The sequence below is a fragment of the Atta colombica genome, unplaced genomic scaffold (assembly GCF_001594045.1).
Source record: "Atta colombica isolate Treedump-2 unplaced genomic scaffold, Acol1.0 scaffold274, whole genome shotgun sequence".
NCBI classification, from domain to species: domain Eukaryota; kingdom Metazoa; phylum Arthropoda; class Insecta; order Hymenoptera; family Formicidae; genus Atta; species Atta colombica.
This window is the reverse complement of record NW_017259375.1, coordinates 348,008-365,446: the sequence shown is the minus strand read 5'-3', so window position 1 is coordinate 365,446 and position 17,439 is coordinate 348,008. Positions and strand designations below refer to the sequence as shown.

At 36.8% G+C, this 17,439-nt stretch overlaps 1 protein-coding gene across 2 annotated transcripts in view; it reads left to right on the top strand.

The window, feature by feature from the left end:
- LOC108689674 (3-phosphoinositide-dependent protein kinase 1) overlaps nucleotides 1-17,439 on the top strand; it is a 253,743-nt gene that overhangs the window by 212,411 nt on the left and 23,893 nt on the right. The window contains exon 1 of one of the 2 annotated variants that reach the window (XM_018196542.1): nucleotides 13,880-13,934. The exons of the other annotated variant lie outside the window; for it this stretch is intronic. Coding sequence (XP_018052031.1) covers nucleotides 13,899-13,934 — 36 coding nt within the window. The 5' untranslated portion in view covers nucleotides 13,880-13,898. Of the gene's footprint in view, nucleotides 1-13,879; nucleotides 13,935-17,439 lie in introns of those variants that run through there. 2 annotated transcript variants of the gene reach the window in all.

The window sequence follows — 17,439 nt, the reverse complement described above, 5'->3', positions numbered from 1 at the left end:
AGAAGAGAGTAATTTACTAATATTATAGCGAGTCTTCTCTCTAGGTCTAACCTATAGATTTGTTCAATCATAAAAAATAATATAGTTTCATGAAATTCCTGTCTTCTAATTTTCAATATACAGTTTTTTTTGCGTTGCTATTCCAAGTTGCATTAAAAAAATTTTCTAATTTTGGAATTTTTAACAAAAATACCTTGAAAATCCGGGAATTTTTAGGAAATATTTTTACAAGATTTAAATATCCTGAATGAAATTTCACATATCTTCATGAGTTAGAACCCCATTTAGCTGGAGATCCGTTAATAATGTTGACTTAATCCCGAAATTATTGAATTGATTATATATGGTAATTATAGGTTATGATAATTTTAACTTTCCGTTGACACGTGCGATTTTCCAAGGACCGACCATTAGATTCGCACGCGCTCCGTTTTTTGGCGATTAGCCTGGTTACCATAATACATCCACGAGCATTTTATGCGCGCCTCCGCTCACGTGACGACACGACACGCGACGTCACGTTGAAAGACGTACATATACTTAATGAAACGATCAACGTTCCCGCGTAGATCATTTCACCTGTCTCGTTGACGGGGCTGAGGATCGCAAACTAGAATTAAATCAAGAGTGATAAAAATAAAACAGCAGAGAGAGATAATAGCGCTCAAGATAAGTAATCGAGTTCGATGGTTAAAAATTATATTAATCGGCTTTATTTATCAAGCCGTCGCCGCAATATATGCGACGTGACGCGACGTGACGCGAATGATAACGTGATGCTATCGCACGTGTGGAAAAACATAAATATATCTGATATAATGCGTCGCGACAGATACATAATCGCACGGCAGAATAAGCAAAAATTATGTAATCCGCAGGTGCTAGTCTGTGTCGTGATAGGTGACGGTGCGGTGACGTCTTTTCGTCGATGTGTATCTGCGACAAACATTTTTTCACTCATTAATAAATAGCACACGCGTGCGCATATGTGTGTATGACGATCAGAGGATCTAATAACATTTTATTACAAAACGCCCGGTTTCATTAAGCTTCATTAAATTTATATGCTCGAGATGACGCGCGTTCTCGTTCAGTCAAGGAAATTTTTACAAAAGCAACGACTCGCGGATGTAAACATGAATGCCGGTGTGTTCTCAGGTGAGCTCGAAACCCATTTGGCTCATCATGCACACTCGTGTATAGTCGTACTGCAAGTCTGTGTTACGTGTTTCACGTACACCATCTCTATACTTAGACCACGGCAGTCTGAAAATAAAATAATTGCCGAATCGTCTTGTTAAGTGGTGTTCTGAAATCAAATCTATCACATCGCTTATAGCGCCGGCTGTCTTTCGAAGACCTCTTAAGCGCGAGATTAGTATAACAAGGAATGGGTTGATGTTGTTTGCTACAGTACGTAAAATCGGCAGCGGTATATAACGTAAAGTTAATTGAGCGAATGGCGATCGATTAATCACGAATCGATAAACGTGTTTACGTGAAAGATTGACGTATATTGCGAGCTACTTGGGAGTAAAATTTCCAGGACAATGTTTCAGGCAGTGAAGAGTTTTTAACAATGTTATTATATTACGAATCTTGAATCGCATATTTATGTATTTATTACATTTTCGAAATTAGAGTCTATAAATAATCTGTTACAATAAATGTTACCGGAATATTTATAAAAGTGATATGCGAATTAGCAAATTACAGGAAATGTAGGTGAAATCTACAAAAAACGTATCACTTCAAAAGTAGCACAATTTAAAAAAGATTAAGTTTCGTAAAAAGGGAAAAAATTATTTTTTAACAGAAAATTATTGAATAATCAAATAATACGACAAAAACAATTTATTCTTAACTTGATTAAGTGTAATTTTTGTCATGTTGTTTCGTATCTTAAAAACCCCTTTTGAATTGTAACATTTAAAAAAAATTTTTTTTTTAAGTGTAATGATTTTGATGATTGATAGGATAATGTTTGCTAATTTATAGTAATAACTCAAAAGTTATATTTTTTTATATTGTATTACTTTTGATATTAGAGAGCGATATAATAATCAACAATATATCATTATCTGAAAAATAGTAGATTTAAAATTATAAATTTTAACGTTTATGTTAATTATTGGAAAGTGCATTTATTTAATATTCTAAATTTTAACGACGAATTAAAAGAACCTTTCAAAAAAAATTTACTTTCTCTCTCTCTCTCTCTCTCTCTCTGTTACGAAAATTTGATATTTCGCATCTCAATATTGTATTATAATTTGATATTTCGCGTCGCATTAATCGCACCGGCTTGCATCATTAACAACGCGATTTTGTAACAAAACCCGATTTTGCGTTTCCAGGTCGTGACCAACGGACCTGGATATAATTTAACCATCTTCGACCTCTATATGGGTTTGTATAAATTTATAAGCCCGATCGTGCACGCGCGCGGGACTGTTACACAATTTGCATGTTTATACATGGCTGTCGAACGTTTGCTCCGGGTAAACGTCGTGAATGCAGGCTGCCGGTAGTAGAGGAAACGTTTTCCTCCCCTTCTCACCCCACGGTCGATAGGCCAATAATGAATCCCACGTGGTAGTTGCACGTGCACTACTATGCCGTTTCACGGCGTAATATGTTACGCACCGTGTGCGTAAAGTGATTTCCGTGTGTGAGAAGGCACATTAAATATCCGCGGTCGCAAGGTGCAAGCTGTAGACTGCGTGCACCTGCACCTTGCACCGATGTGCCATCGTCGCGTCGACAAGTGAGAAGCTGCGAATCGTTACGGATTACACGTTTCGAAAACGCGATAAATAATCGGCGAAAGAATACCAGGCAGGATTGGGATTCGTGTTGGCAAGCGTGTAATTTCTAGTCTAGAGACGGGTAATCTTAAATCAATCTTCTGAGGAATCGATTCTTTTTACCGGGAGTGTAGTCTACTTGATGCTTGCAACGCTTTTAAAATTATTTCGTTCTTGTTGTTCATCAAACAAGAACAAATGATGCACACGAGTCTGTGAGTGCCAAGTGAAACGCATTCCGGATATATAAGAATCGATTCTTCAGAAGAAATCGATTCAAGTATCATTTTATCTTTTTTCAACGAGAGGAAGAGGAAGATGAGGAAGAGAAAGACCTAGCGCATGAAAAGTGAACTTTAACGCGATACTATCGACATGTATTTATACATGCGTCTCTGCGACGCACCCTTGGATCGTGATAACGTGTTATCACGAGTTCGCGCGACGAACCGTGAGGGGATGAGGGTCGCGCTGAACAATGGCCGCGTGATTAATTGCTCCAAAAGCGCCGGAAAGCTAGAGGTGATGGATGTTGTTCCGCGCGCGCCAGATGCCCCGGTACGCCAAAGTATAATCGCGCGGATGCAAGTGGCCGTGCGTGGTTGATCCGGGGAAGATTATCGCACGCAGCAGAAAGAAGCACTAAGTAAAACCACGCCGGAAAATAAAGCGCGTACCGATTCGCGGGTTACTCACGGAAAAACTAGCGTTTTTCCTCGTCCCACGACGTAGTTGAAATTCACGGTCTTTTATGCAAAATAATGAGACCCGCCCCACTTGGTTCTTATTAACATCCGAAATTTATCATTTTTCACAGTCATAAATTTATATTATGATTATTATTATTTATTATAACGCTTTCTTCCGTCGGAAAATGTTACATAAATTTACGCAAAGTTGATATTAATGAGTACTGGGACTCATGTAAAATATCTTTCTTTGAAAAGTGATACAATTAAAAAAAAATAAGATTTTCGAATTATTATCAATGAATGAATAGGTAATAAACGTTATTCCATTAATAATAAAAATGAATTAATTTAGCTTTATAAAAAAATATCATAACGTTACAATTAAAAAAGGGTGATTAAAAAAATTGTCACAATTAAAAAAAGATAGATTTTAGAAAAATCATCAGAATCATTTCTCAAAAAGGATTGTTTTCAAGAATTGTAAAATTCAAGGATTGAGAAAGACAAAAATTACATTTGATCATGAATTTAAGAATATATTCTTTTTACTAATATTATTTAATTAGTCTATAATTTTCAAGTCGAAAAATATTTTTCCCCTTTTCTGAAAAATTTAATCTTAGAACGTTACAAACATGTACATTTTACATACATACAAGTGAGCGAGGTCATTGAGCGCTAAGGTATGCTTTCAGATGTCATCAGGAAGTCCAATTTGTCATGCTAAAAGCTAGGACAAGCGGAGACAAGCTTTTAAAAATTCATTCCATTTATATATCAGTTTGTAACCACTGGTGATTAGTGGTAACAGACAACGCGCGCGTGATAAGTGAAATTTTAGTTTTGTGTTATTATATATTTTATTTATTAAGCGTGTTATGAGAAGACACACACAAAATTGGATGTATACATTATATCATTTCAAGATTAAATTTGATAGTGTGTTTACTTTTTCTTTCCTTTTAAAATAATAATAGATAATTTGTATTTACCAAAGGTTTATTTCTATTTAAAAATATAATGCTAATTAAGAGTGACCTATTTTTTTAAATGCAAAATTTACGATTATTTATGAATAGAAACATTACAGTATTCTAGGATTTAAAAAAAATCGTCAAAATCGTAATAACTCGAGAGGGATGGTTTTTTGAGAATCGAGATGAAAATAACATTTGATTTGTTAAGAATATATTCTTCTTGTCGATATTATTTCAATCATTAATTTTCCGTCAAGAAAAATATTGAAAAATATTTCCCCCTTTTTCGGGGAAACTTAATTTTTTATGCTGTGTCACTTTTGAAATAGGCAGGCAATATCTTCTTTCTGGAAAAACTCAAGAGATAGGCAAAAAATACAGATAAGGAAAAAAAGAAGGAGAGAGTTGCGATACGACTGATATACTTCTTTTCACTGGAGAAATGTAAGAATTCCAAGTATCTTTGGAAGGAAACTATCCAAAGCGTGCTTAAATATTTCTCGTAATTCTCGGATTACGAAACGGAAATTTCGGCATTCGATGGTGAAGTGCTCGCGTATGTGTGCGCGACGGTTGTGTCATCGTAAATTATTCTGGCTTTATCGATAACAACGGATTTCATTTCGTAGCCGTGTGCATTGGATGCCATGGGCTCCGTCGATCGTCACGCTCGTTATCGCTTGTCATGGCGACATCGCGATTAGAAAAACGTAAATATTTTTATCTGTAGCTAATCGGGCCTACCGGTGCGTTACGAAACGCAAATCAGTATTTACGAAAATCCTTAGTGGAACAAACACGTTTTTCGTGAGAACCTGGGGGCCTGGATCCTGCTTCAAGATAACAAATGAAATTTAAACGCTTCTATTTCGGGCAGTAAATGACGTCGAAAAAAATTGACATGACATATCATTACGCTACGTTAATTAGATTCTTATTGTTTCTCACACAGGTATCGATTTATTCTGCCCGAGTGATTATGCGTGTCGCGATCGTAAATGGAGCGTTTATTATAGAATGAAAAAGTATCTCCTTCATGATGACACATAGTAATGGATATAATTAAGTCTTTTGAGCGTATAAAAAGAAGAAAATAAATGTCCTGGTAATTAACTTATTATATATTTAAATTAAATTTCTCGTAGCTTGGGAGAGCCGCTGGATTTTCTCGATGCTTTCGGAAAGTATTCAACTACTAATTTGCTTATCGTCAAGAATGAACTTAGCGGAATACAAACATTCAGCGAAACATTCAAAAGGCGTTTCTTGTGAATTATACATTCCAACATGAGGGGAGAGAAAGGGGGCGATATATTATTATGAAGAAAAACAAATGCGTATGTACAGCTCTTGCATCAAGAGGATCGATAGTCAAATTGCCCTTTGCACTCGGTTCGGAGACTTTGCTCTGATCTTGCCGTTGCTCACTGTACGTACAAACACCGGAAATGCGCTCCCTTAACCAATCGTCGCGCGCACTACACCATTGTAGACGTACCGAAGTCATTGTTTGTGATGGCTATTAGCCAGGTCTCTTTAGCCGGAGCATCGGATTGCATGCGCGACTTTCGTGTGTGCGTGTACATAATGCACCACCATGCTTTATGGGATAATATAACGTTAGAAACGAGAGCTGAATTCTCGACGGTATGCAAAGTATCTGGCGGTACTTGGAGCGCGATGCCGCATTTTTTTTTATATTTCCAGGCGCATAATTCCGCCGACTGCATACACGGTATATATTAAAGCGACGGGAGGGGGCGGGGAGGGGAAGGAAGGAGGGAAGAAGGGAGGACGGAGCCTATGGGACGCTTCCCCGAGGAGAAGCGCCGATGGAATAGTCGGAGTGCATCGAAAAGCGGGATGGACGCAGCGAGTACCGCGCATTTATCGTTCGACGCACTCGCTGAATGACGCGCGACGAATTTAATTAATGAAGATCGCGCCGCACACGTCGTTCCGCGCGTTAAACGTCTAAGAATGTATAATACGTGACCGACCGGGAAAATGAAGGGTAATACGGAGCAGGGAGCCGTGTGGACTATGCTGTCGCTTGGTATTATGATTCTACGTAGTTGTGCGATTCCACAATGTCGAGACCACGCTTTGTTCCACGTCTCGCCTCACCCTCGCTTTATACTTTTCTGCCAATGCATAATTTTTCATCTTTTTTCTCACCCTACTTTGTGTTTCACAAGGTTTCCACTAACCCTTAATATACACACAATGGTTTTCCGGTTCTTTACGACACACGATAGGTCATTTGTGTCCTGGCTTAATTTTCATCATTTGTACAAGTATACAAAAATTATTAAATTGATGATTCTTACATATACTTTAATTTTATCATCTTTAGAAAATATTAATAAAAAATATTAATAAAAATATTAATAATACAATAAAAATTCACGGTATTGATTGAACTTATACTTTGCATTTTTATAATACAGTCTAAGAAATATATATTTAATACAGGGAGATATTATAACTTAAGATCTGCTCCACCGAGTGAAACTTACACTGGAAAAAAAGTCGGCTGTATTAATTGGAATTTGATGTATTTACTCATAAAAATATATATGAATCAAACACTTAATCTTTAATTTTTTTGGTATATATTATGATTTTCTTATCTTTTATTACATATTATGAATCATTTGTGTTCTGAGTTAATTTTCAGTATACAAATATTAAGTGAGTCTTACATACACTTTAACGTCTTTAGAAAATATTTGTGTATTAAAAAAAAGGGAAGGATAAAGGCCATTATTTAGTCAGGTGTTCCTATAATATTTCAAAGAAAAAAAATGCGACACTAATGATCCAATTGTGTATACTAAGTGAATTAAAGTGTAAAGGTGAAAATGAGATAAAGTCGTAAAACTGTTCTTTATTATTCGAAGAGTGGGCTTTTTGAGACGTCGTAATGAAATTTGCACCAAAATATAAATATTTATATTTTAAAATTCGATATGAGTACTTCGAGTACTCACGCATTGATACTTGACAGAAAAGTTAAACCTGAGCACTATAACGTGCATATCTACATGTTAGACTCAATAATGACATCTGTTTGTATTCATTTACAATACGAACTCATCTGTTCGTATTGTAACAGACCATCGTTAATCTGATTTTAATTGAAATACATCTAACATAGTCAGTTTGTATATTTGACAAAATATAACAGACGACATAGAAGTTTTCAATTATTGACAATAATTTAACGATGATTTAACGATTTGGCAATTAAACACTTATTTTATATGTCTTTGGATGGCTATCAACGTTTTACATTGAAGAGGATCCAATACTACAGTCGATACGTCTATATTTAAAATGTTTAATACATATATGTATTATTACATATGGATATTTTGTGTTGGCTCACATAGGCATTTCCTTACATTATTGAGTTAAACTTGAAAGTTCAAGCCTCTAAGCGCCGTAAAGATACAAGAGCGTTCTTAACAAACGGAAAATATAGATTTCTGAACATCGATTAGCGTTATGAATTTACGCGCGAGCTCTCGCAACCAACGTATATTAAAGATGCAACGGCGAGGCTGAGCAGCGTAAATATATAATGGGAAACCTCCAGCTAATGTAACGGCATTATAAATAAAATATCAGAATCAAGCCAGGCATCTTGTACACGCCTCACTTTTTAGTAATGAAGTTACCGTCTAGTTTCTTTTCCCGAAACTACGGTCCTCGCGGAGTATTAAATAATTCTGAGTGGCCTCATAAATAAATCGATTATTACAGCAAGGGTATGACTCGGCACGTTATACCTTACGAATTGCGTGTGACTCAAAAGGAATAAAGCTATTATTTATTATCTTACGGTGGAGTATCGCATACTAAAATTGGACATAGATAATACCTAGGAATTAAGCCAGTTGTTTGCACTTCTGCCAGTAATTCTCATAATTAATGACAAATAACCACAGGGCTTTTACTGCGCCCTTTCCACAATAATCCGCACTGAAACGCGTTCAGACGTATCGCGACGACGAGAACGTCGCTCGATTCATTCATTTCGGTGTGACGATAGACGCAGACTAGTCGACGGAAATTAAATTTTAAACAGTTAACGGTACTGTTATTTGCTCGATTATTTGCGTCTTCGTAGCATCTGAGCCTGCACTGATAATTTTCACCCGCGATCCGTTGCCCTGCTGTCCTTTGTTTGCACGGCGACTTAATTTCGTTACCAACAAGCCAGTCGCGTAGACTTTTCTCTATTTGTTCTCTTTTGATTTACGACGCCCACCTGACCGGGCATCTGCATTGAAAAATATTTTCGCCCTATCCGAATTCCGCCCAGCGGATCGCACACATTCAACTGAATTTTCTATCTGCTCACGGGAAACAAGCGACAAGGGCAATCGGCTTATACATACCGTTTGCAAAAGCCGAAAGGTATATGCCATTGGGTTTATCCTTGCAGGCGTGGCGGCTTCGATAATTGCTGTCCGAAAGTGGATACATTTACTACAAGGCAGAAGACGACGGATTCTTTGAAAACATTTTTTGGATATTTTTCTTTTGCCTGTTTTGCGCGACAACTCCCTCTGGGTCCCCGGAACCTTTGGAAACATTCTACTCTATGCCTGATGTTCGTTGAATAACAACGCCATGAAAAATACACGAAACAATGAATAGATCTATATATTTTTTTTTCTCAAGTTACGCCAAGATTTATTTTAAGGGAACGGAAATGTAAATTATATTTGCTGAAAAAGAATATTCTAATTAATAAGATATGAACAAAATGCATTTTGATCATATCAATCAGAATTCTGGTTATCATAACTGAAAGTCTGATTATCTTGACTGTGAAATGTTTGATAGATTTAACTTCTAAGTGTTTGGATGTGCACCATTATGCTTGAATCTAGTAGAATTTCAATTAATACTATCAGACTTCCAATAATCTTATTTACATTTTACTTTTATTTTTTTCTCCTCAAATACCTGATGCAATCAGAATTTTGGTTATCATAACTGAAAGTCTGATTATCTCGATTGGAATATTTGATAGATTTAATTATAAGTGTCTGATTTATGTATTTTCACGATTGATCAAAACTCCAATTAATGCTATCAGACATTTTTCTAACGATTTTATTTACTTTTATTTTTTTCTTTTCAAGTTGTGATTTATTTCGAGATAGCGGAATTGCAAATGTATTGAGAAAAATTATTTTACTGAGAAAACTGTTCTGATTGTATAGAAAATACGAATAAAATGCATTCTGATCATAAATTTATAGTATCAAATTTAATCTAATTTAAATTGCCACTCCTACTCAATATATCATTATTTTACTAAAACAATAGATAAATTTGACTTTATATAGTGTCAATTTAACACTATATGGATACTCACACTATATAGACACTCATAAATTTATAGTCTCAAATTTATCCATTGTTTTAATATAAAATAACGATGTATTGAGTAAGAGCAAAATTGACACTACATATATAGACTTAACAGTGTATCAATCAAAATTCTGATTATCATAATTGAAAGTCTAGTCATCTCGATTAGAATGTTCGATAAATTGAAATGCTTCTAATGCTTGATGTACATGTCGTAATGATTAAATCTGTCAGAATATTAATTAATGCTGTCAGACTTTTTTTTCGATGTTTTTGTTATTTATATTTTACTTTATAATTTATTTCGTGTCTTAGATTTTATAACACGGCTCATTCACTCGAAAATATATCGAGGTAACCATTTATTAAACGTTTGTCCGGTTCGGCAACGCGGTGATCGATGCGCGCAAAAGGAGTCATCAATAATCACGATTCACGCGTGTGGCACGTACCGCACGCATCGTATCGATCTTTGTAACACGTCGTTTCGTTGCTCAATCATTGTTTGTCACCGAGAGTATATCGTCCACCGCCGTTCTTCGTCGACGGTCTGTCTCTGTTATTGCTAAGAGGCGCGCGATGACGCACAGTGCTCGAATAAACTGCGAGTCCGATGCGTCGTGCGCGTGATTCCCAACCAGGAAAGAAAACACATCGCGGGGCGGGATGGGAAGTGAAAAAAATATTTTCTCGGCCTCTCTCCAGGCCGTCTGGCCAAGCGCATTGAGCGCATCGGTTACTGGCCGACGAATGGTCTATAAACTGACTTGAACTCGCAATTTCGACATCGCCGCGCCAGACGAACGCGAAACACGATGTTATCGGATTACCTGATAAAGATCCTGCGCACAAAGTAAACGAACTACGCCACAAACAGTCATACAAATGCTGAAGTTATAATATTCTTTATATAATAATGGAAATTAGATGCATTGAACAAGGAAAACACGCTGCATGATAATAAGAGGAAGTTTTTTTATTCGGAAAGAAAAATATGTTTACTTCGATAAAATAAAAATATCAAATATAGTGTAAAATACAACGTTCAATATTTAAATTTTTTATGATAAATCGAATAAGATTAATGACTAAAATAAATAAGGAAAATGATCATTATTACATGTTTTATTAACTAACTAAAATTACTTGTTTCTCGTTTCAATATTTGATATAGCTTGATATTTTTAAATCAAGTTAAATCGAATTAAATCGAAATTAGATTGGAAAGGAACGTCTCGAGACCTTTGAAAAATAGAAACCCGAATAAGTGTTATTTGTGTCGCTGATAGCTCATCGAATATGTCGTCGAGGTAACGTCGAGCGGAAGTGGGGGCTGATACTTGGCGTTCTTTTATTTTTACGCGCGCGCGTCCCCGAAGTGGATAGAAGTCGAAAGCTCTCCGGCGATATTTCCAGCTTGGGGTGGCATCGCGCGGCTGCGGGGACTTGCAGAAAATTACACGCTCCTTTGTCTATGCAAGACAATTCAGTCGCTTTCGCATTCAAAGCGTGACCAATAGCGAGGAGCGCCGGAACTCCGGAAGATGTGGGTTTTCGTCGGAGTTAGCGAACGCGGCGCTCCGCTGGCGAATACAAATCAGGTCATCATGTATGTGACTGCCGCATATACCTACGTATACATACACACACACACACATACCTCGGCTTCCTTTCACCCCTTTCCTGCCTCGGTATACCTGTTCGTGTCTGTCCACCCGCTACTGGCGACCGCGACGGAAGTCGCCACAACGAATGTGCGGCCATCCATGATCGATCGAGAATCTCTTTCGATGCGACGGAATCGTTTACTCCGTTTCGGTCTTTCGCGAGGAACAAAGCGAATCGCTAGTAATCTATTTTTTATGAAAGTAGAAACTTTTTCTCCGAGAAGTGTTCCGAAACACGAAAAGTTTCAAGTTTCGACGAATCTATCCCTCCTGTATATCTTACGTATGTCTTTGCCATCACGACGATAACGATCGGCAATTGCCGTCGTCGCGTAGAATCTCCTTCGCCTTTCACGTCCGCCAAATTATCGAGCTTAATTGCGAGGAAGATTCGACCGGATTTCGAAGACCTGATCTTGCTCAAACCCCCTGCATCATTAAAGCGATTCAAGACCCGTGAATCCGCGGGCGCGGAAATTAGGTCGCAACCGCCAATAAGAAGGCGCCAATTTGATCTCTCTGCTTCGTCGAGATTTTAACAACTCGCTATTATTAACAGAAGTAACGATCGTATCCCGTTACAGGTCTTAATTGATAAGCAGGGAGAAATCTTAATGAATCTATGTGTCGCTATAAATTATTATCTGGTATCAAAATAAGGAAAATAAAAATAAGAAAGTGTGTATATTGTGTAAGTAAAGTGTATATAATATATTGTTTCGCACAAGGAAAAAAATCTTTTGATTAGTCAAAATACCAACTAATACCAACCTTGTTGATTTTTTAAGAGGATTAATACGCTAATTGCTTGAAAAAACTACCGCTAATTGCCGCTCTTATTCGCATCACTACCGATCGTTACAAGCACGATGGCGTGGCATTATTGCTCCACTAAGTCGCTGCCAAATTTCTGTTGGCGATCCGACAATAAATAGACCATTGAAGGGTTGGCGCCGCGAAGGGTCGAATCAAGGAATCGAGATCCCCAACTATGAGTCGACACGGTTTCGTTTCGCGAGCGCTTCTCTCTTTGGACGAAACGTCACAATCTACGTCCGTCAAAGTCGCGTTTCCATGTGAAAATGGCATCCAAAGCAGAGTGATGAGCCTCGTCTGTCGCGATAAATCTTGGGAGTGATTGATCAACCGGATCAATTTTGCGAAAGATCCCAGATAATCTCTCTCACTCTCTTTCCTCTTTCTGTCTCTGTACGTCTCTTTCTCTCCGCTCAATACTTGCTCGCGCAATCGCGCTTATTTTAGACCGATGAGTTGTTTTTAACGCGTTCGATTAACGCGCAAATAACATATTACGTATATTTTTACGCCGGCGCGTTTTAATCCGCACTTTTCTTTCCTCCTTCGCGATCCGCGCGACAATTCGTCACTGTTTACTAATTGATGTTTACTTGCTGACGAGTTAATCGCTGTGATTTTTTTGAACGCGCGCACGTATGCATACGACGCATACAAAAAAAACACCGTGCGTATACAGGGTGTTTCTGAAATAACGCTCACTAATCATACTGTGCTATTCCTAAAAAACTGAATCGAAAAGTCTATCATTTTTGCAATTTTCACAATAGTTAACGATATATTAATTTCTAAACATTGCCGAATAAACAGATAAAATCGATGTAAGACAATTTTAAGATATCTTTCAGTGTTCTTTGTGAAATATTTTGAAAATATTTCTTAAACTTTTAAAAATATTTTATACGTCGATTTTAGACATTTCGCTTAATGGATAACTAAAAAAAATATTGCGAAAATATTGCAAAATGATAGAAGATTTTTCGACTCAATTTTTTATTAGGAATTGCATTGTATATATGATTAGTGGGCGTTATTTCAGAAACACCCTGTATACACGTCGGTTATTTTCACAGTGACGTAATACGCCAGTGTTTAATTACAACCGTTATAAATACGTATACAGTGTATTTTTAATTCGCGCAATCCTGCGCGCAGTAGGAAGGGAGAGGGAGAAGGAGAGAGAGAGAGAGAGAGAGAGAGAGAGAGAGAGAGAGAGAGAGAGAGAGAGAGAGAGAATATCGAGAGATGAAGACATTTCCTTGCAGCCAGCGTTTGCCGTAATGCGCGAACAAACGCGAGGCGTCGGTAGATGTTATTTCGTAGCCGATTCAGCTTCCCCTCTCTGCCCTCAAGTTCGTTCACGTGCGTCTTATCAGGCCCATCGACCGGACGAAGTTCGCTCGCTCGGGGGATTAATTAAGAAGCGTGATTTCTGCAATTCCAACGCTGCCACCATCGCCACTGTCGACATCGCCATCGCCACCACTGCCATTGTAATCAACGCCAGACTGGTGAATGAGGTTCGAAGATCGTCGCCTGCCCACGAGAATGATTCATGCTGCCTACGCTATTTACTACGTCGCTGTAAGTGAGAGTTCGCCCGCCCGTCATAAACAATCGATAGATCCACTGCACAAGCAGCCGCTTGTTTATCACAAATAACCGGCTTTGTCGACTGATTTGTCCTACCTCGTTATCACTCCTTGGTCACGCCGAGCACACGTGCCGTACCTATACGATGATGGTTGTATTTTTCGAATTAAAAAAAATATTATCGTATCGCTATCTTTTATTTCAAAAGTAACATGACTCAAAAAAATACTTTTTGTTATTACCATCAGTTAAATATTATTCTATCAATCGTTAAAAGTGAACTAAAACTTTATTAAAAAATCATCAGAAGCATTACAATTTATTAAAAAAGGTTTGTTAAGAATGAAATGAAAATAAAAATGACATTTGATCATGTTGAGAATAAATTGTTTTTGCCGACAGTTTTCGATTAATCAATAATTTTTTGTCAAGTTGAAAAATACTTTTCTCTTTTTCTTAATTTTTTTTAGTTGTGTCACTTTTGAAGTATAGAAATGATATTATATCACTACGTCAATATCAATATCAACCGAAGTGATATTGACGTTTTCCAAGTTGTACTGACACTTTATCGTGTGCTCTTCATCTATATAAAGAATTAAAATTTTCTAGAAGTGTATCTTTTCAAAACTATTTTTGTCAAGGGAAGAAGTCAATAGATTGATGACATCATCTTTGTGCATGATCATGAAAGTATATTAACGTAAAATCCTGTGGTCTCCATATTAACTTATTTGTGCACAAATTCGGCGCTGTCTTCCGAAGGAAGGATCTACAGCCATCACGTCACATTTCTCTCGCAATTAACGCGGTGCAACGAGTGTGTATTCGTCTAATTACCGTGACCAATTTTGTTCCTTCTTTACGTTGTATGATTTTCGATCGATAAATCCCGAGTTTCGAAAGAACGTTTATCAGGACACCGTAACGCGTGGCTCGCTATCGCGACCGATTTCCCTCGAATTCCCGATTAATTAGTCACGCAAACGCTGGATACCGTGCCCGGCAATTGGTGTTCTGGAATTCGATTATTAGAGTAGCGGAATTTTATGCCGCGTATGTCGACCGCGTGAATGTCAATCGGCGTGCGAAATTTTAGCGCCCGAATTAAAAAACAACAACATAATAATGGGAATATCGTGGCAATGACGATCCCAGTGTTGTTACATGCGAGAGAAAAGCGCGATTTTTATCCGTTTCGCACAATCTAAAGTGCACTTCATTTATATTTATACTCACTTTCGTTCACACTGTCAAGAGGTCGACTGATACAAAGAAAGAATTTTACTAAAGTAGGTATCCAAAAATTTAGCCAGATGCAAATCTGGAAATAATTTTGTTGAACCGTCAAAATAATTATATAGAAAACTCAAGCATGACAAACAATGTTACAAAAAGCATTTTAATTTCTAGCAAACAACTTGAGCGTCCTGCATCACTAAATTTATATCTCAAATATCTATGTAATTTGAGTTATTTTTAATCATTTCTATAGGTCATCTATATTTTTAATCAATTCTATGCCGGTACTTAATATTAATTTAACTAAAACAATGGGATTAAACAATTTAATTTAAGAAAATGTATTAAATTTGATTTAAAGTTTATGATTTATTAAGTGCATACTAATTAATATGGACGTTGTTTACTTTGAAACTAAATTTCGCAGAAATGGATTGATTTGTATTTTGACATACATAGGAAAGTTCAAAATAAAATATTATTTAACTCAAAAAATTAGATTATCTTTGTTCTTTTGATTATATTTAACAGTAAAGTATCCAACAAAATTATTTTTAGATTTGTATCTAGCTAAATTTTTAGATTAGCAAAATCATTGTTTCTAAGTTTATTTTTTTGTTAGAATTTAGAGGCATTTCTTTTTCGTAAGAAACAAAGAGAGATTAGCCTTTAATTACCGCTGGAGTTAATGGCGGTCGTAAATTCGGCGTGCAAGGGAGGATAAAACGGAAGTGATATTGACATTTCGGGATCGCGGTGTGCGTCGCAATCGGCGTAATTTCGATTATTATGACAATTGCGCACGGTACTGTTTGCAGACGCTCCTTTATTTGCGCCGCGTGCCGGCTGCTCGCTCCGTCGTGTACAGGTTCCCTCGCGCGCATTCATTAATTAGCCGGGCATTTGTTTAGCGTTATTCGAATGCGGCCGACGCTCTTTCGGACCGGCGATTCAACAAAGGCGAGGTAGTTATTGTTACGATAATTTTATCGCGTATCATTATGAGACACGGGCGTAGTGTGATAGTGCACCTTGCCGCGCCGTGGTGCCAACGTCTCCTACGTGGGCGATCGACCGCTACAGCTTATGTTCAAGTTACGTTGCGGTCAAGAGAGCTGCGGCACGTTATTCCTTTCGCGAAGCGGTAGTCGTTCGCCGCCTCGTAATAAACAGTCTTGATAAATGAATAATGACGCGCTCACGCATGGCGCGGCCGCGCGTAACATCCGCGTAGCGATTTAATGCGGGGGTTGAAAGAATTATGGCGCTTCTTCGGCCAACTTCAATTCTACCAGTTCCTCTGACGGGAATTCGTACAAATCTGAATTAAATTACCGTACAATTATCATCAATAAATCACGGATGCAACTAGACCTCTACGAAGAGCTCTGTAGTTACCTTCGTGCGTTGCTCAAAGCAATTATGGGAGGGAGCTATCTTTTTAAATAAATGGAATATTTTCGTGAGCGATATTTAAAAAATGTATATTAATGTACAATTTCGCTCTTCAGTACTTATTCCTCATAATTGTTGGCTCATAAATGTTTATTCTGCACGAAAGAACGGTTTAGCTGAAGTATCTTAAAATATTTAGGTGCATACAGATATAGATCTGAAAATAATTTTGTTGGTTTATAATTATGTAGGACGCTTGAACTGGTTGCTAAAATGTCAAAACCTTTTGCAATACTGTTTATCATGTTTGAGCTACCTAAGTATTTTGATGGTCACACAAAATTATTTTTAGAATTGTACCTACCTACACCTACCTAGAAAAGCTTTCTTAATTCAATGCTATTATTCTCTTCAATCTACTATAAAATAGGATTAATATAAGGACAACCATATTTATTGTTGTAGAGGAATATTTTACTCATAAATAAACAATTTTGAAATTTAAAATAAAATGATAAAACATATCGGTTTTGCGCCAAGTATTATGGCATCGTGCTTTATAATATCGGGTAAAAATTTATTTTAAATTTAAAGATATTTATATGTAAACTTAAAATTACATACGTTATTTTTATTTTAATCCACGTATCTTATTTTCGAGAGAGAAGAATAAGAATAATTGATCTAATAATTTTGATATTTTTGAAATAAATTTTTAGAAACTTTAGCAAACTCATTCTTTTTATTCTGTAGAATTTGTATCAGAATTTCTTTAGATTTATTTCGAAAAATTCTATTTTATGATGAAATTCTATTCCGCGGAATTCAATTCCAGATGAATTGTAGCAGAGAGAGAGAG